The sequence below is a fragment of the Eurypyga helias genome, unplaced genomic scaffold (genome assembly GCF_000690775.1).
Source record: "Eurypyga helias isolate BGI_N326 unplaced genomic scaffold, ASM69077v1 scaffold18000, whole genome shotgun sequence".
NCBI classification, from domain to species: domain Eukaryota; kingdom Metazoa; phylum Chordata; class Aves; order Eurypygiformes; family Eurypygidae; genus Eurypyga; species Eurypyga helias.
This window is the reverse complement of record NW_010226450.1, coordinates 61,951-82,455: the sequence shown is the minus strand read 5'-3', so window position 1 is coordinate 82,455 and position 20,505 is coordinate 61,951. Positions and strand designations below refer to the sequence as shown.

At 50.4% G+C, this 20,505-nt stretch overlaps 1 protein-coding gene across 1 annotated transcript in view; it reads right to left on the bottom strand.

Annotated features, from left to right (window-relative positions):
- The window catches only part of LOC104510843 (pappalysin-2-like), a gene marked incomplete at its 5' end in the record, with an annotated part of 89,605 nt that overhangs the window by 7,769 nt on the left and 61,331 nt on the right, over positions 1-20,505 (bottom strand). The window contains 5 exon segments of the mRNA XM_010153221.1: positions 8,627-8,698; positions 11,172-11,281; positions 12,392-12,524; positions 13,247-13,415; positions 20,255-20,468. Of these exon segments, the coding sequence (XP_010151523.1) occupies positions 8,627-8,698; positions 11,172-11,281; positions 12,392-12,524; positions 13,247-13,415; positions 20,255-20,468 (698 nt within the window).

Here is a 20,505-nt window from a genome sequence, read left to right as displayed (position 1 = left end):
GAAAACGCAGGCTGGTGTCAGTCCCTTCAGCCGCAAACGTGGCAGGAGGTAGTTAAAGCGATGCTATAGCACAGTGTCCCCAGGACACATCCCTCTCCTCTCACACACACACACTCATGCTGGTGAGGCAGAGAGCCCGGCCATTCTTGGCTTCCCTGCTTGCCCAGGGAAGTTGACTGGGAATGCAGACTGTGGGAGGAAGCGACAATGTTCATTGTTTGGATTAAATATTTGTCTTGGCCCTCTCTCTGTTGAAGTGTGTGTCTTTTATTTTATTTTTTTTCCCCCACCCCTCGACATCCCAAGCACATTCACTTTCCCTCTCTCCTTCCTGAGGCTCTCCAGCACGCAAGGAAGAAATCAGCTCTGAAAAACACAGAGGGGGATGGAGAAGGAACAGGGCTGGCTTCTGCTCAAAAAAGCTTTTTGGGATGTCTTGCTGCCCTGAGCCACTCGGAGCAGCAAGAAAGTACTACCTGGTCTGTTGCAGTGAGGGAAGCAGGGCCAGCACTGCTCAGAGGAAGAGAGCTTTAGAAATTTGGCAAGAAGCACCTAAGACCAAGTGGTCTAAAGAAAAGAGAATCAAATTCATACAAACCCAGTGCTTCACCATTTTTGCATCCCCCAGTTTGTGCCCCTGAGCATTCCCACATTCCTATCCCTGGACCCACACGTCTGCAGAGCGGCTTCCTTGGAGACATCATGGACCTGCCCTGTCCCTTCAAATACAGCAGAAAGCAAAATGGAGAAATGCCAGTTGTTCCTGATCTTGCTGGTATCCCTGAGACACTCACTCATCAGCTCAGCGTGCAGATTGCTTTCATCACGTCTCAGGTCTTCACGAACATCTGCTCCAGCCCCAACATCAGTCTCCCCAGGTCTAAGAAAACAGTCTTGTTGCTTGAGAAAGTACTCCATATACTTAAAGGAATGCTTCAAGGAAGAGGCGACAGGCTGGAAGGCGGCATCCTGCTGTCTGGTTTCAGCCTATGTGCCACCACTTGTACTGCCGTGCCCAAGGCAAGCAGCAGCCCAGCTCCCAGCAGTCTTGGTATGCAGATCTAGGTGTTCTTCAGGACAAAGGAGGTCCCCCTGGACATGGGTTTCCTGCAAACATCTGGGCCCTGTTTGGAACGGACTGGATTGAGTTTAGACAGGATCAGTTTATGAAGGAGGATGTAGAGCGCAGACTGCTGCTTGGTCTCCAGCCTGAATGCTGCTCTAGATGGCCATACTAAGAGAGCATGTCCTTGCCTTCATGGTGTCGGAAATTGCTTCTGTGTCCCAGGCCAGGATTCAGTTTGGACACACTTCTGCTGCAGAAGTGAGTATGTGGCACTTAGGGCTACTGGATAGGGAGGGACTTCTCCCCTGTCCTGCTTTGTGCCTTGCTCTTCAGGGACCATTCTCAGCAGACAGCCATCTGGAAAGGACTTTGCACAGTCCACAGGGTCAAGAAAGCTGGTGTATATGAACACCACATCAGAGCAAGTCTTTCCTTCCATAAAAACATGTCTGTCCATGAACTCTTCGCAGGGGGGTTCTTAGCCTCACCTTTTTTACACCCTGATCTCAGTGCTAACAGGAGAAGAAAACCAAAAGCAGGAAAGAACAAGCCCGGGGGAAAATACTGTGTGTTGACAGTGCTCCTGGCAAGCATAGTGGCTCACAGAGATGGGTCCCCAGCTCTCGCCATTCCCAGGGCTGCTGCTGCACACACTCAAGAAGCCAGGATTTCCCATGCCACAAGCACCAGCCTGTGATCCTGCCCTCAGCAGCTCGCCTCCTGCCATGGACTAGATCTTCTGCCAAGACGTGCGTGCAAAATATGTTGCAGGATAGAACGGGTTATGGAAAACAAGCCCTGAAAACCAAAAGGGCCTCCTGACCCACTTGTATCTGGTTTCTGCCAAGTTCTTGTTACAGATCTTAAACAGAAAGAAAAACAATGTACAAGGGATGAAGGAGCTAAAGGGGAATGAATATTCGTGTTGGAAGAGCAGTTGGCTGCGCTATGCTTGGGGATGTTTGTTTATTATCAGAAGAGACTCATTGATTTTATTTCAGCGAGTGCTTTCAGTAGCTTTCCACTCCTTCTGTGTCACCAGCTGCATGACTGTGACTGCTGGGAGAGGGGAAAGCAGGACTTGGACAGGGATCGAGTGATGGCACCCGAGCTGGAGAAGGTAGAGAAATAGCCCTAGGTCAGGGCATTCCAAGTGCCTGTCAGCCTGCACAGCAGGGCCTGGGGGAGCTGAGACTGCTTCTACCTCTTTGGGTTTCCACCAGCACTGGTGCTGTGGCTGGATGCTATGGTCCTTCCCATTCCAGAAGGCCCCCATCTTTTGGGGCTCTGTCCCTCCAGGCAGGAAAGCCGTGCCTGTCCCCTGGGCTTGCACCATGTTGGGGTGTGATCATTTTACTTCCCTCTGATTTGCCTCTGAAGAAAATGAAGTCTTTATAATCACACTCCCTATGCAGGGGACAGAGATCATGTCAAAGTTTGGGAAAAGTATGTCTCAGCTGACTTTTTTGAAAGAGAAATAGATTTCTTTGGGCTCATCGTGTGGAAGGCTGTATCTCACACTAAGCAGCCCGTGCTGCTCATGCCAAGAGCAGCATGAAAATGTACCCAGCAGGTAGGGAGAGAGCTCCCCACCTCGCCTTCCGCCTCCTCAGCATGAAGGGCTTTGTCTTAACCAGCCAGGGGCCAGATCTGATCCAGAAGTGACCGCTACCCTTCAGTCTATGCTCCTCATATTCCCCCACCATCTGCACTTGCTACATTAAGCACTGTGGAAGGTTTAGCCTACCAGGTCCTTTCAGTTTTTTTGTGGCCCTGACACCCACTACAATTTGTTTAAACCCTTTTTGTATTTAAAGCTACCGCTCACCCCTGCAGCCTCACGTGGCAGCCAGTTTCAGAGGCCAGTGCTCACTGTGACCAGAGCACTCTCCTCCACCTGTTTGAAACAAACCCCTTGCCACTCTCAGTGAGTGCTCCCCAGTTCTGTGTCCATCTTACCCAGCACCTCTATGACTTGGCAAACTTCCAGCAGTCTTCTGTCCTCCAAACTGAAGAGCCCCAGCTGTTTTAGGGTCCCCTTAAAGGGCAGCTGCGGCACCCCCTTCATCATTTTGGTTGCTCTTTTCCATCTCCACTGCATCCTCTTAAGATGCGGAGGCCAACACGTCACGTACTATCCAAAATCTGAATGTACCAGAATCTCTGGCAACTTGTCAAGTCCTGGATCACCTGGACTTTGGCACTGGTGAAACTCCTGAAGGAATAACAGTCACATGGTCTGTCTCTTGCCTGCTTGCAAGAGCAGCAGTCACATCCGGTAGGATCCTCTGCATTTTCAAAGCTAGATGGCAAACAGGAAGAGTGGAGGCTGGATAAAGGTGTCATGAAATGCTCCCACATGGACAAGAGATGAGGAAGTGATCACATGAGCACTGTGAGCGGATGACTAAACTTTGACTGTGCTGTGATAGATAGTTGCTCTAAAGAGTCTCCTTGGAGAAGCTGGGGTGCCTTAGTCCTTACTGTCTTAAGCCCCAGGAGAGCAGATCTTTCCCACTGTGGAGCATCCCACCAGCATCATGTTTCTGCCTAGTTTTCTGTGTTCAACTTTGCCATGGTACAAAATCAGAGCCCCCCCAGGTCTGGGAGGAACAGTTGTGGGGCCCCAGCCCCACTGATGGTGAGGAGCAGAGGCAGCTGCCTGCAGCTGGACCGAAGTTGCAGCACTTTGCCCAGGGAGCAAGTTGCACCCTATCTCTCATCACATTAAAGCACAGCAGAACCCAGATTTTAGAAGAGACTCCCCACCGTCCCTGTTGCATATGCCTTCATACGGATTAATTCTGGCTGACAAATGCTGGACATGAGCCACAGACGTGCCAAGTGAGGGTTTTTGCATGCTGGTGGGAAGAGCCAAGGATCCATTAGGGTCCATGACTAGCTGTTGGATCAAGAGACTTGAGAACAACTTGCAAACACAAACACGCTTCAAACCCTACCTCATAATTTCCATTGCAATACCTCAGGAAAACCACAAACCAGGGAATGGATTAGTGTTTTATGATCATGATAACATGACCAGCAGCACATGCAGGGGCAGTGAGACCTTGTCCTCAAGTGGGGAAGACCTGAGAAATTCCCAGCAGCTCATGTTCATGACAGCTTTCTGGTATGGTCCATCTTCACCCAGAGACCTCAAGTCAAAGTCTGCATTTTTCCCCAGCACACAGGCAGAAATGCCCAGAGTAAAGCACAACAAAACCAGCCTCATCTGGAGAAGGCACTGTTACATCAGGAAGGAATCTCTACCCCATAAAGCAGACTACAGGTGTAGTAGCACTCAACCAGCTCCAATCACACCAGCATGAAATTCTGCCTGCTGGTGGTCTGTCCAAAGCATGCTGCCTTAAATTCCTTGCAATTAACCCTTTGCTACCTGCACGCAATGATGAAACAGAGCTGGAGGTGGGGATGAGGTCAGCATGCTGCACAATGTATGGGCTGCCCAGAAGAGCCTGCCCACATTCACTCTGATCACTGCAAGAGCAGCCTGCCTTCCTCTGAGTGTATTTGAGCAGGACAGTGGTGGTTACTCCATCCTGTAAGTAACACTGGGTAAACACGATGACGTAAAAATAAGTAACTTTTTCACCTAAACCACAGCCACAGGAGTGCCTGGGGTGGAAGATAGAAGGATGCTGAGCCACTGAGTTGCACAGACTAGGAGATGCCCTATAGCAATCATGCTCATGCATAGACTACTTAGGACTGTGGCAGGAATAGTCCAAGGGAGCAACCTGGATCACTGTACATACTGTGTCCTTCTCTGAAGCCAACAGCCTCTCCTGCTCTTAGGCATGGGAGGACCGTGGCTGTGAGAAGGTCACCTCAGGATGGCTTGGGGGAACCAGTCCCAGATGCTGCAAACACCTCCCTCCCAGCTGCCGAGCATACCACAGATTCACAGAGTGGTAGGGGTTGGAAAGGACCTCTAGAGACCATCTAGTCCAACACCCTGCCAGAGCATGACCACCTTCTCCCGAATCACAGGAGGGAGGGTTTTTTCTCCTCCTCCACTTCCCTCTCCACCCAGCCCCAAGCCTCCTCCTCTTCCCCTCTGGTGCTGCCATCTGTTTTTCTACTGATGGCAGGGGATGAGATGTTCCGCTGGCCCTCAAAAGGTGAAGCATGCTCAGCGCTAACTTGTATTCCTGATGGGCTCCTGGAAGAGTTTGCATCCCTCCCTCCCTCCCTTGCCCGCTGAACTACGTGCCTCCCTGTTCCGGGGATGGGGAACTTGGCAACGCACAGCGAGAGACCGAGACGCAGATGGATGACCAGATTAATGGAAAGAGAAGGGAGGGTGGGGAGAGGAGTGAGGGGGATGAGCTTGCAGGCTGATCTGCCGCCAGCACATGATCACAATGAGCAAGGATCCCTCTAACGCCATTGCACCATGGCCCGAGATTTCCAATGCGAGGAAGGGCTCCAGCTGGGGAGGTTGAAGCTTGACTACTGCTGCCATGCCCCTGCCTGAAGTGACTCCACCAGAAGAAGATATGAGCAGCCAGGTGGCCTGGATTTCTCTTACGCAGGGTCGTTCCCCTCACTATGGTGTCCGGATAGGAAAGCTTCCTCATCCAACATGCGCTCTGCATGGAGAGGCAACAGCATCTCCGAGGGGTGGCTTGAACCTGAGAATAGAGGCTGGGCTCCTAAAAGAGGTGCCTCCAGTGAGGGATTATTATGGAATGAGGAGGAACCTGGAACTAAGTTGTCCCACAAACATGGCAAGTCAAACCAAGCCACATCAGACCCAGTAGAGGCTATATTCTGCAGGGGCAGAACATTTCTCAGGCAAGTAAATGAAGGGGAGAACAAGGAAAGAGGGGGGCAGGGTAGGGGCGAAGCACCACACAGCAAGGACAGACTACAGGCTATATACCATCTCTACCCTATTGCTGTCTGATGTCCCTACATCCCACAAGAGACTGGGTCCCAAGTGAAACAGCCTCAGAGAACTGCAGTACTTTTGAACACAAGGAGAGGAGCAGGACAATAAGAGGAGTGAGAGTGGAAGCAAGCACAGATGAGGTAGAAACAACATTCATGGCATTTTTTGTGGTCAAACCAGGGGCCTGGTAACACCTCCCTTCTCCCCAGTGCTGAGCAGCAGCTTCCAGAGCAATACTTTGAATGAGATACCTTTAGTAAGAGTTATTCTTTATGGCAAGACAATGACTACTATAAAACACAAGTTAAAGTGTTATCTAGGAAGACTTAGCTTATCAGTCCAACCACAATAACCTGCAGCATTGTAGAAGAAAAGAATAATCAAAAAATGCACACATGAGAAGTGAGGAGGAGGAGAAGAACGGGGAGGAGGGAGCTGCAAACTCTTTCAAAAAAGTGGGCATTAGGGTGAAAGAAATAATCTGAAGATGAATCTTCATTAGTATTACAATGAGTGACTGTGACCTTAAAAATAAACCTGCGCTGATGAAATTGCTAATGAGGAAGAAGGCATTGTTCCACAGAAGAGTATCACGATATCTGACAAATAGTTATATGACCCACAGGACTAGAGGAAGAAACAGGATGACATTCACTTGTATAAAATTGAAGGGCAAGCTCTTGTACTGATGGTAAAACATCTGCTGTTAGCTTGGAGCTCATCAGTTGGAAACAAAAGAAGTAGAGAAAGATCTGGGTGTACTTGCTGATCTCAGGATATCTCTGAGCTGCCAGACTGATGTAAGTGCAGAAATAACAGATACAGTCCTGGGTCCTATCAAAAGAGACATTTCCAGCACAAGGAAGCTTTGTGCAGGGCTTTGGTGATACCTCAGCTGGAAGAATATGTACTGGTTGGTCATTCTTGATGAAAGGTTAATTGAAAGCAGAAAAGGCACAGAAAAGGCTACAAGGGTGATGACGAACATGAACTCTCCATCTTCTTGTAGGACACTGCATGATTTTGGCTCGGCTAACCTCCTGCATGCTAAGACTGCTGTCTAGGATTTCTTTCTAAGAGTAAATGGGGATGACAAGTATCCAGGAGCAGAAGGAGGTCATGTTGGCTGTGACTGTGTTTGGGTGGCTAATGAGAAGACAGTGACTCTTACCATGAGATACTGGATTTCAGGTAGTTGGTCCCTCTCTCTCACATACACACGCAAACAAGCTGTCATTTTTCATCATCACCTACCAGACCTCTTGCTGAAGACACAGACCTAAGGCAAGTTGCAGGAACCAAAGAGGAGGAAAGGCTGGGGTGGGTCTGGTGTACCTGAGCCTAAGGGAGCATACTGACACCTGTGTTGGCTTTCTCTCACTTGAGCTGCACAGAAGGGAAGAAGGAACACCTCATACCCCATCTGTTTCTCTTTTTTGGAAGGACCAACTCCCAGAGAGTAGAAGGCTTTGTTCTCCCTTGCTAGCAGGAGAACCTCAGACAGGATCACCAGAGCCATCTGGACTGCTTTTCCACATAAGCCCATCCTATTTCATAAGCATTGCACCACAGCTGATCTGAAAGATGTGATTTAGAAAGACCTGGAGCTCCCAAAATCCTGGAGGATCTATCCCTAAGCTCTAGTACTCAAGCATCAAAGACCTCTCTAGCACACAGCACCTCATTCCCCTATGCTTGCAGGCCATGCCTTGCAGTAGAGACACACAACACAGCCATTGAGTTTGAGAAATAACTGCTGCACCTTCTGTTGAGCATAGCATTTCATTCCTGGGGACATGCCCCCTGCAACACCGTCCTTTCTCCCACACTTCAGTTGACAAAGAGCTGAGCTAGGCAGGATCGGTGAGCAAAAATGATCATTTGCATTGAAATGAGCACATTAAAAGAAAGCAGCAAAACCCAAAGCTATTTTTGGTGTGCAAACTTCATCTGCATTTTCCTTTTTGGTAAAAATCCCAAATTTTCAGCATAAAACATTCCAAAATACTCCCCCCTCCCGCTCTTTTTCCTTTTATCCTCAATCATAATAACAACTAATGTTTGACAAAGACTGCCTATTTTTAATTTCCTTTGCAAACTGACTCCAAGCTGCCTATGATTTTTCTCCTGCCTGGTCATTATTCAAAGCAAAATGAGCGGCTAACCAATTTCTGCAAAGAATTCTTTGTCTGCAGATTCTTCAGGAGTGGTTTGTTTTGCATGTTCAAGGCTGGAAATCCTAGTTGTTTTGGTTGGACATGTGAGTCACACAGGGCTTTTCTGGATCCACCTTACTCTAGAACCACAGTTCTGGTTAAGAAAATATTCAGTCTTGGAGTCAGCATGGGCTTTTAGGGGATACCCCTTGCCAGTGAAATCCTTATGCTAGAACATTCTTCCTGGGCTGGCCAAGAAGAAGCAGGCAAGGAAGCCAGTGGGTTGTTCTGCAGCTCTTGTTCCACAACATTGCCCTGGCTGTAGGGCACCATACCCAAGGATGCTTGCTCTGGTCTGCACGACACGGCCCAGCTCAGAGCAAACATGAAGTCTGGCCCATCTGGCTTTGTACTGGAGTGAGTTTCATTGCCAGGAGCTCTCCTGCGAGGAGCAGACAGCTCATGCTGGGGGCAGGCGGCAGGGCTTACCTCACACGACTGGATGCAGTGAATGACGGAGGGGTCTGGATACCACCGCAGCCTGCCTGTGCACACAATGTGCTGAGGAGAGAAAAGAGAAAAGAGCTGTTAGGCGAGGCGGCAGATGTAAGACGCTCTGGAAGTGGAGGGTATCCCACAGGACATCACGGTACAGAACAGCAGTGGCACCCCCAGGACCGTCCCTGCACCTCTGCTCAGTGGAAACCCTTTGAAGCCCATCAAACCCAAGGCAGCTGCACCTGGTTCACCTACAAACCAGGGTATGTTGTTCAAGGCATAGGCCAGACACGTGTGTGTGCATATCTAGATGTCTATAGGTACACAACTGGGAGAGGGCGAAGGGAGATGGCAGGGACCACCAGAGAAGTGGGGTTGTCTGCCAGTACCACCTCATGGCTGGTGTGGCCATGAGCAGCTGGGAAGAAGCCACCTGGGGCCACAGACTCCAGCCAGTTGTCACTCAACAACAAGTTCAGTCATCTGTGTTCAGGGGCCAAGAACAAGGTCCTGGGAGGACTCACCTTCCCAGACATCCTGAAGCAGATACACTAGAGTCATGTTCAACCCAGGAGCTGAGGTTATGGCTGGTATTTATGAGACATGAACTCAGCTGTTGCAGCCAACTGGACACAAGAGTGAGATGTGAAGGGCTCGGTGGTTTCACTGTGCTGGAACGCACTGCCCCACTCATTCAGCAGGGTTTTGTGGGGAGCACGGATGATTATACGGGGGAAAGAAAAGCCCCACTGCACATGCAATTTCCTCCTTGTAAAGCTCCGGCAGACTTTGGGATCTGAGGCCTCATAAAACAATGGCTGGCCTGTGAAAGCGTCCTAAGATGACCTGCTGCAGGTCCTTCTGCTGCGTGTTCGGTCGAGACCACGATGGGGCTGGGGCAGGGTGAGTAAGGTCCTGGCCACCTTCAGCCAGTGCAGGGAAGGCAGACCCAGAGCAAGCCGCCGTCAGATGGGACAGAGTCCTGGAATGCTGGCTGAGCTAGCCGATTCCTGCTCAGCCCAGAGTATGTTAGCATCCTAACCCCACCGGGGTGTTTCATATGTGGTTGTTGTGTAACTTGAATGGCATTTTAGTATACTCATATTCCAGGCTGGGAAATAAGGGCAGAGGGATAAACCTGCTCGGCTGTGGGATGCAATGAATCAGAGCTGAAAACAAGACAGGACTGTGCTCTCCCCAGGTGGCCTCTGCAGCTCCCTGTGTGCTTTACTCCATCCTCTCCATCACCTTGGAGCACAGCAGCTCCTGGGAATGGCAAGCTCTTAGAGGCTTGGAGGAGCAAAGCAGGGAGCAGAGGCAGGAGCTGGGGCAGAGATGAAAACAAGACGGTCCAGGGAGAGAACTCCTGGCAAGGGGGAGCACCGCTTCTTAAAATAACACCTTCCCTCCCTCCTCTCTGCAAAACGCCTCCCTTGCATGACAGCCCACAGCGGTGGTGAAAAGGAAGCTGAATGCCACCAGCTCCATGGGCCAAGCCATCTGATCCTTCAAAGGCAAGGACTCCTTCCAAAACCCGTGCTTAACCATCCCACACAGCCTGAGTTTCCTCACCCCCCCAGCAGTGATCCATTGTGGGTCTGATTCAAGGAGATGTACAGTAGTATCCACAGGCACGATGCTGGGCCTCCTGCGGGTTCCCAGGAGGTGGGGAAAGCATTTGGATGAGAGCACTGTCTCCTGGGAAGATTGTTTGCTTTCCTTTGTTCCACCTCCTTCCTTATGCATCTCATTTTTATTTTAAGAAATATTACCCCAGCAGAACTGTTTTTTGGGAAAGTTGTGCCTTCAGGATCCAAAGTATTTGAGCTATTTGAGCTGTTTTGTCTACAAAATGAGTAAGAGATGGGGAAGGGAAGGCGTCCCTGTTCCAGCAGCAGAGGCAAGCGGCCGGCCTTGCCAGTGGATCCTGGCAAGCCTGAGACACCTTTGAGCTGACAGAGCCCTGCCTCCTCCCTGGTAAGGAGATGCCTGCCTGGGGTTGCATCTAGGATGCCAGGTAATCGAGGACCCAGGCTCATGATGTGCCAGAGACGACTTTTACTCTCCCAGCTGGCAGTAACAGCAGCATAGCAGGTTTAGGCATGCGGCACATCCTGTAAAATCTGTGGGATTCCTGCATTTAACTTCATTCATTGAAGTATCCTGTAAGTCCTTGAAAGCTGGCTTGGGAGCTGGTAACTTATGCTGAACTTGGGTACAGGAGAGCAGAAGGCCATGCAGTAGTGTCTGCAGTGGAAGGGAGGGGAGGAAGAAGTGCTGGGAGGGAAGAGGATCTCCGCACTGGAACCTAGTTATGGGGAGCAGCAGGTAACTCCAACAGCATGCAGCCTGGGCAGCTCTTGGGTAGGGCCAGACAGCCCAGAGCTTACTTATGGTGCTTGTCTTTCCAAATCTCACCCTTCTTCACCCAAGGCAAAGAACTATTTGCTAAAAATCACCAGATAGAGAGGAGGAAGGCTCCTCTCTATGCTGCTAGTCAACCCCCCTGCTAGAGGGATGCCGCCTCCCCATTTACCTGGACTCTGGTGGGCTGCAGACGGTGATCCATAGTCTCAGCAGTTACGTTTTCGGGCAGTATGACAGGGTCACTGGGAGGTATGATACAGGAAGGCAAGCACACAGCACCTGCAGGAGGAGAGACAGCCGAGAGAACTTCCAGCAGAAGCCAGGCAATGATGCTTTACAGGAGGGCGTCAGACCCAAATGTGTAGGGTCCTCACTGAGTGTAGAGATGACGTAGAGGAGACCCTTTCCCTCCCAACCTGAGACTACCATTCCTTCCCCAAATCCTGAATTATCCAAGAGGAGTGTAGCCAATTCTCTTATCTCAGATGACAGGAAAATTGAGCATGCACTAAGAGATGGATCCAAGCTCTAATACCAGAACATGGGATCCAGCATGAAAATAGATCTGGCCTAGATGCTATGGGATGTTTGACATGTTAGGAAGCATCTTTCTCATATTTTCTACCATGCTAAATTCCCACTGCCATCCTATGACCCAGGAAGAAAAAATGCTGCAAAATCCACCATGGAAAACCGGGTGGATCCCAGCCTCACAACAAGTCTGTCCAAAGCTTAACCTTAGCAGGCCCTGCTCTTAGACTCGCCTCAGCCTGTTTTGATCAGACTTGGACGACTGGTGTGTTTGCTTCAGAGTGATGTGGGCTTTGATCAAGTGTCCGGCCCAGTGGGATACCAGATGAGATGCAACAACTGTGACTGAGCATTGCAGCTTTTCCTGAAAGCACAAAGCGACCAAGTTCTGGAGAAAGAAATGGATGATGTGGTCCCTCATCTGGTGAAAGTGCCCTGTTACACACAATTATCACTGCGGCTTTTGTCTAGGACCTGGAACATTAACCCAGCAAACGTCAGCAGTAGTAACAAGTGTAGAGATCTTAAGGGGATGGATGGCTAGAGGTTAGGAAAATTATTGCAAAAGGCTGGGTCTGCCCTAGAGATTAATCCCTGCTCCTTCTGAAAAGAGAGGTGTTTATGGTGGAGCCAGCTTTAGTTCTGAGTCTTGCCCTTGTGTGTACAACCAGGGCACACACAAGCCTAAACCCACACCGGCTCTATGTTCAGAAAAAGGACGGAAGAGAAAACAGGATTTTTAAAATAAATTTAGTGGGGACTGGTACAAGAAGAGTCATCATGGCTTTCAGCCAGCTCTCTAGGAGGACTAAGTCAACATAGGGTTTGGGTTTCTGTTTAGCTTTTTTCTGCCCTCACCTATGCCGTGCCCCTGCTCGCACTTGTACTCCACGAAATTCAGTTCTGGGGGTGGCGGGCAGGTGCCCTGTAAGCTCTTGCACAGTTTGAACTCCTCTGTCCATAATCCCTCCTTAGTGCAGACGATGGGAACCTGCAAAACACAGGGAGAGCAGCTGCCATTACCACTGGCAGCAGCAGGGCTCACCTTGCCTGGCCACTGCTGAGCTCCAGGATGGGCAAAATGCAAGGATCCCCCTCCTGCCAGTGAAGTCCAGAGGGAAGTTCTCTGGGGCGGCAGATCTGCATCTGGTCCAGCCTACATGTGCTTTGCACTACAGACTAGAAGGCAATTTGTTTTCCAGCTGCCACTGGATCTCATCACATGGAATTTTGACAATACCCTTCCAGCAGGTTGGATGTGAAACCTGGGTGGAAGAGCCTGTCAGGCAGCAGTTTTCATTCCCAGGCAAGCCCCTTGTTCAGCAAGCCTGCTGCAGCAAGGTGGCCCATCAGCCCAGGTGAATGCATCTGCAGCAGCCCCCTCTACTTTTGCTTTCCAACCCTTTTCACCCAAGACAAGCAGGCTAGCTTAGGACCACCGCTGTGTAGCAGGGTCACCTGGGAGGAGGAGAGCATCCCCAGGCAGGGGTGCACCCCACACTATAGGTAGTAGCTGTGTCATCATCATGAGCAGAAGCGAAAAGAGGTTCAGGTTTGCAACACAACCACTGTTTGGTGGTACCCAAACACCCTGAGGACGGCCGAGCTGCCATGGGGCCCCTCTGCACAGCAGGGCACTGGGAGCCCTGATGCTTTCCAGTGCTCTGAAGCACAATGTTTGCCCGATCTCTGCCTTCCTCCCAAGCCACTCACCTGTTGTCCCTGTGGCTCGCAGTTGAGGATGCACTGGCTGTCCAGCTCGAAGCCCTGGGTGCAGTTGTACATGCCCTTGAAGACAAGAGGAGGGGGCTCGCACACCACAGGGATGCAGCGTCCCTCTTCCCACTGCCCACTTTCCAGGCACTGGACCTTCAGGAACTTCCTGGGGAAACACAGATGCCAGGCTGGGCTGCAGCCCCCAAAATGCCCCCCAACCTTAGCCATATCAAGCATCCCACAGAGGCAGAAGCAGCTTGGAGACATCTCTCCTGGAGCACAGCTCCAACCCATGTTTGGAACTTTCCCATGCTATCCCACCCCTCACCACCGGTAGGTTCTCCTGAAGAAGATGCTCAACCAGGGCCTTTCCTTCCTCGTGCTGGGGAATCACACTGATTTAGGAGCAATAGCCACTTTTACCTTGCATTCACCACACCACTGCCCCCCCATCTCTTGTGGCACCCTTAAACCATTCCTTTGTGCCCCACAGCCCCTGTGGGTCCTGGGCTGCTTTGTCCCACAGCCAGTAGCTACATACTTTGCTGGATGGAATGAGCCTCCACCAGTAAATCCTGCTGGCCTGAGCCCAGCTATTCCTGAGGCTCCTCTTTGTACTCCAGTTAGATCTGTCAATCCGGCTCTCACCGAGGGGCTGTCATACCACAGTAGACCAATACCATCCTGTGCTGCTAAAACAGCCCAGGTGCAAACTGCTTGCCAAAAAAACGGTGAAAAAGAAAGGAAGAAAAAGTCCAGGAGCAGAGCCCACCCACTTTTCAGTCTCCTGTCCTTGGCAGCGAAAGAGGCACCATGTCTTTTACATAAAGGCATCAAAACCCCACAAGGCATGGGGCTAGCTGGGGACTGCTCTCCCCAAAGAGGGCATGTCACCATGACCCCCAGCCAAAACACACAGGTTTTGATGGCACTCATGGGCTTTATTTGAGCCACTTCTGATTGCTCTGTCCTTAATGAGACTTCACCCCTGCCATCCTTTACTAGACAGCCTGCTCCAGCTGTCTGCCCCTGCCCTCTCCCAGCACCGGTGCCAGCAGGCAGGGCTCCAGGTGCCACGTTATAGCACACCACCGGTACACAGAGAGGGGTTTAACTGGGTTAGAGAAACCCCTGAGGTAAGGAACTACATTGTGCCTTGTTCTGAGCTGCAGCAGGCTTTGTGTGGGGCCACCCACCTGCCCCCCCACTCCCCCCAGAAAAAAGGGTGCAGGTTCATGCAGACAGGAGCAGCAAGGGGATCCCCTCTGCACCCCACTGCCAGACCTGGAGCAGGAGCTGGTGTCCATCCCCATTACATTTCTGCTGGGAACTCCTGGATGGGAAATTTGAGATCTTTTTGAAACAGTCACCATTTTAAATATTTGCAATTCTTAAAGATTTCCTTTCTCCTTTCAGAAATCAGGGATCTGTTTTTCCTAGAGACTTTATAAAGGGGACTGAGGGTTCTTGCTGTGGTGAATACAAGCATCAGCAGGTAACATGGAAGCAGGCAGAAGGGGGGATGGGAGGTGGCAGGTCCCCCCAGCGCAGAGCTCTGCCCAGTATTGTCCCACCAGACCACAGGCTGCTGCAGCATGAGCCTCTGAGCAGCAAGTGGTGCTGCAAACTTGCCCCAAGAGCAGCAAGGGGTCAGCTGAGGGGAACTGCAACCATGTAAGACTTTGGAAGGGCGGTGAGGAGGAGCAATTCTAGATCCCATTGTGGACATCTATGGTTTCAGCCCACCCCTAATTTAACTCTCTTGGTTGCTCACCCTTTCCACTTGGATGATGGGCACTGCCTTTCAAAGATGCCCCCATCAGACCTTGCTTCCTCCCTGCCTGTTTGAACACTTTGCCCACTTTTAAAGGTGAGCGAAGGTGCCTGATTTGTGTTGGATGTCCAGGCCCCCAGCAGCATTTTTCCCTTGCAGAGTTGCCTGGCACACAGGGTGTGATCCAGCTGTACAACTCACAGGGGGTAAATCACTGGGGGTTAAGCTGATGGCATGGCAGCCATAGCAGCAAACCAGTAGTGCAAAGCCTCACTGCAACAGCAAGGTCTGGAGCACTGAGCAAACTGCTTGACAAACCAGGAGCATCCCAGCTACATACTACCTCTCACTCCCTCACCAGGGTATAACCAGCCACTGAACCTCCCTGTTGTTCCTCCAAATCATGGCAGAGGCCCTTTGCCCGGGAGCTTGAGGAAGATGTGGGGAGATGGGCCAAGCGTGGGGAGGGCATGCCGTGGGAGGTGCAGTTTGCACAGGTGCATGCTGTGGTTCACAGCCTCATCATCTTCACCGAGGCTTCTTGTCTTGATGTGGTGCCAGGTCCACTCCACACACAGCCTCTCCCACTCCCCTAGACCTGGGGGGCAGAAGACACCTTGCTCTGGAAGCTCACCTCACTACCAGCATTCATGCTGAGGAACTTCAAACAGGGCTGGCCTTGGCTGACCCTGGGGTAGGTGGCGGCATGTGGACCACTGCCGCACGTACCAAGTGAGCCATTTATATTAAGGCACGAAGAAGGGAAGGGAGAGGCTTTTTAAAAAAACGAAACAAACAAACAAAAAAACCCAACAAAAAACGCCCACACCACACCACCATAATAAAAACACAACCTCGTAGCAGCTTGAAATTTCCAGACCCCCTGACTTCTTCTGATCTGGGTTAGCGGCATTTCTTGAGGATTAACAAGGAAGCCAGGAAAATCAGAGTCAAAGCTTCCCCCTCCAACTGGGCAAGCGGATACCTAATGAGTAGAGGAGGCAGGGGAGACGTCTGAGGCCAGCAAGGGCTGCATCTGACGTGAAGGCATGAGCGCTCCCCCAGCTCTAGGAGCTGAGCACACAGGAGCCTGGCTGGGATCCAGCCACGTCCTGGGGCAGCCAGCTTGGGGGGACTGGGTCTGCCGTACAGGAATAGTGATAAATGAGCCTAAAGCCTCATCTCCCATAGCAGGAAACTGCCAAATTCAAAAAGAATAAGGGGGAAGGAGGGAGATTTGCCAGTAAATTGAAAGCAAGCAAATTGAAAGAAAGCAGTACCAGCTTGTAGGACCTCTGCTGCTGTGCTCCAAACAGCCTGGGCAACCAGGGCTGTAAATCTTCGCCAGGGACCTTAGAGGTGGAAGTGTCACAGCAGGCTGGTTGACAGCCTGTGTTTTCATTACCTGGCTGCTTGGCTCCCTCAGCTGCCTGGGTGTTTGCCTTTTATCTGGAAGGGGCCAGATGTGGGCAGAAACAGCAAGCATCCCACACCTTTACACCCACCACAAACGTACAGTGGCCCAGTGCCCTGTTAAAAACCGATGCTCCTGGGTTAGGCTGTCCTGCTCTGCCTACTGCGATCTTTCTGATGTGTTTCCGGCCCCCGTTCTGCTAACTTCTTCCAGTCCAGTTTATCCTCCATGTTCTCCTGTCTCCTCTCCCTCTCTCACGATCTCTGCAGTCTTTGAAGGGGAAGAGGAGGCAGAGGGTCTGACATCTCCCTGATGACATCATCAGCAGTCTGGGCTGTGCTTCCTTGATCTCTGGTCAAAATGCAGGTTGAGACTTTCAAGGCTGCCTGAAAAGATGTGAGTGTCCAGTTCTTTGCTTCAATTCCCTCAAGCTAGCAGAAGGGGCTCAACCCCTCATAAAGATACTTTGAGATCCCAAAATCTCTTGTCTCCAAGGAATTGTCCTGCACTGGGCAAGTGAAAGAACCCCTCTGCAGGGTCTGACTTTTTCAGTCCCCAAACTGAGAGCATTCTCCCAGCATTAGAGTGCTCATCTAAAGGATGTCCTAGATATTCCTGTTGGAGAGCTGCTTTGGATTGCACTTCATGGTGGAATCACAGCAAGGACCACTGCGGGGGTAGTGCCCATTTTCTCTAAAGCATCCGACCTCTGGCATTCAGACCAGCTCTTTTCAATGCTGCAGTCCTGAGCAATGCCAAACATTGCTCCTTGGCAGTTTATTTCTCTCTGTGATACAGCTGGGTGGGTTGGTGCTGCCGCTGGACAGATGCTGCCCAAAACCAGAGAGCTCCCATCACAACGCAGAGATACATACGCTATGTTTCCCTATTTTGGGGTCAGATGTGAAACAGCTTGGCAGCTGGAAACCAGGCTGTTATGCGAATTGTCCAGGCTGCAAACAGATTTCCTTGAGAAGGAGTCAAAGAAGATGTACCCTTCATGTCAGCATCATCAGTCAGATAATCCTGCCAGTAGAAAGACAGCAAATCTCTGGCAGGATCTTGGTTACACAATCAACATTTCCTCGAGGATCCCTTGTTGACAAGCAATGATTTCTGAAGGGTCTTTCATCACCCAGGTTAATAGATAAAAGCATCTTCCCTGAGACAATGGATTTCTTCATCCCTTTTCTATTCCATTTATGTTAAGAGAAATGAATTTCAGCTATGATTGCAGGAGCCTTCTAAGCATCCTTACTGCCCCTGCAGTAAAATTCAACTGAGGAAACAGAAGTGAGGGAGTCATATGAGCACCTGTGTTCAAAAGCATCTCAGCTTGGACAGAGACAGCCATATCCCAGCCACAGCTCAGGCCTGTGTAAGATGGGCACCTACCACATGAGGAGCAAAGCCCCAGGTCTCATACCCCAAGTCCAGCTGTAGCAGCCATGGTGGTTTATGAGGTGAAGGAGAGAAGGCTGATCAAAAGAGGACCTAGTCAAGGAGGTGATGCTGATCCTTGGCTGAGTTGCGTTCCTGCTTGTTCACATTAAAGCTTAACTGTCCCTGTCCATGGGAGATCCAGAGCCATCCCTGAAGGAAGGTGCCTACAAGCAGCCCTTGGAGGAAACTATCAAGCTTCTTAACAGCACTGTGAAAAGATGAGCTTGTCTTTCACATAGCAGCAGAGTGGGCTGATCCCTTGGGAGCCCACAGGCACCCCAAGATGCCTCTACACCTTTTCTGGAGAACAATCCAAGCCCCACAGCTGTTGGCGAGGCCAGCTGGGGGTTACACTCCTTCCATCATTCCCCTCCAAAAAGGCACAGTCACTAGAGACAGAAGAATAATTCAAGGGGAGCCTAACTATATTTCCAAGCTGGTCTAGTTAGATGACATGGGGGGTCATCAGTGTCAGCTCTGGATCATGCCTGAATTTTGTCTAATATCCAGTACACATAAAGGGTCTTGCTTTCCTGTGCCTAACAACACCTGTACAACACTAAATCCTTTAGCAAGGCTGGTGCTTGCTGGATTGATGGACAACAGGGAGGTAATAGATCAAGAACTCAACTTGCTGAACCCAGAAGGACTTCAGAAGACCTGAAAACCTGATGTCCAAGTCATCAGCTGAGACCTGGCTCCCTCACCAGCACATCAGCAACCTGCACCCCACTAGTGCTGGCCCCTTTCAGAACTCTCCATCACCTCTCTTTCTCCAAAACTAGCCTGAACAAAGAATGCAACCTCTCTCTCTGGCAGCTCCCCTCATCTGCCTGCCAGGGCTGAAACACCAGAAGGATTTCCAGCAATCCGGCAATTGACTGGCCCCGCTTACTGGCTAGTAGCTGCTATTCACTACACGTGCCAAGGGGTTTGTACTCATGCTGAGTATACACGCAGAGCTCCAGATGAGACGGTACACTGGCATTTACACTTCCAAGGAAAGGCTTTTGCTTTGAATCAAGCCACTCACATAGCAGCTAATCTGCATGATAAGAAACTGATGAAATTTCTGCTTCTGTTAATGTTTTTTTATTGATTGCCATTACAGGATCGCACTCTACCATCAAATATGTTAGACGAATTAGTAGCAATGATAATAACAAATGTGAAAATGCTATGTCAACGTTCATTACTATGAAAATGTAATCCACTTAGCATGATTTTCCTTGGCTTGTCTCACAGGCTGTTCAGACCCATGGGGAAGCTTCACACACATTGGAGGAGCCTCAGGAGCACCCAGAGGACATCCTTCTTACCAGCAGTTGCTGCAGCATGACTGAGATGGCCTAACTTCGCAAACTGCGTTGATCCAATTGCACATCCAGAGCCTGAAATGCCACAGGCATGCAAGCTGCTCTGCCGCTTGCAAAGCAGTCTATGTGATCGTACCCATAATCATAATTTGCTTAGCTCCCCCTTGGCCCAAGAAATGCTCCTAACACTGTGAAAAGCTGTTTACAGAAACCACTTCCTTCATTACGAGGCAAGAAATTTGGCAACTGCTTCCCAGTGCACAACAACCCTACCCCAGAGCAAAGTAGAGATGAAGTCTGCATCCAATTAAAACTGGAAGGGGGCATTAAACAATTAGCACATAATTACCCGATTTGGGCTAGTATCAAGACTCTGGGGAGGACCTGGCCAGTGCCAGGGAATCTTTAGTGACTGTACCCAATGGGGACTTCAGCTGGAGGTGTTGCAAACAAAACGCTGCTTTACCCCCCAGTGTCACGATATTGGCTGTGTGCAGAGCTAGTGAATCACCAGGAATTTCTCCTTGAAGCATTGAGAAAAGCCTTCTGCAACTGAAATGACAATGCTTGAGATTAAATTTAGCCAAGAGGTGCGGGGGATAAAATGTTAACCCTGACAAAAGGCAGTCGTTCATTCTTACAACCCCCAGTGCCTTGATCTATGTATCATCACTTTTAGTAAAGACAGCAGCTCCAGGAATCTTCAGCATCTTATTACATCTAATTACCTGAGAGTCCACAAACACTTCTGTACATGCTTCATTTTCAGCAACTGACAAGCACTTTGAGGCACACGGGAAAATACACATGCTTTAGGTTAAGGCACTTAACATACATGTGCATGCAACAGCACCTTGCATCTTGTTCCTATCTGCTTTCACCTAAACTAAGGGAATACCTCTTGTATCTCAAGAAATCTGCATGACCAGAGCAAGCTGCTCTGCCTTGTACCTCTCAAATCAGCTCATTGAGACTGCCAGTGTACCACCACCTCTCCTCGCTCATGCTGGGAGAAGAGGAGGAAGGAAATTACGACAACAGATCCACCACAGACTTACTTCTTAGGCTTGCCTGCTGCATTCTCAGCCACATGGTATCCAGGCTTACACTTGTAGCGACAGATCGAGCCCACGTCGTGGTTCCCGTGCAGGCACCGTGGGACAAGGAGCTTGGCATTGGCCACCATGGGAGGTGCGTCGCACTCCAGCTTGCAGTAGGCTTCGGGGAGTGACCAGAGGCCATCCTCCAGGCAGGTCAGCCACTGGTTTGTTCCTGACCCCAAAAGAGAAACAGCATGTTGGGGTTACAG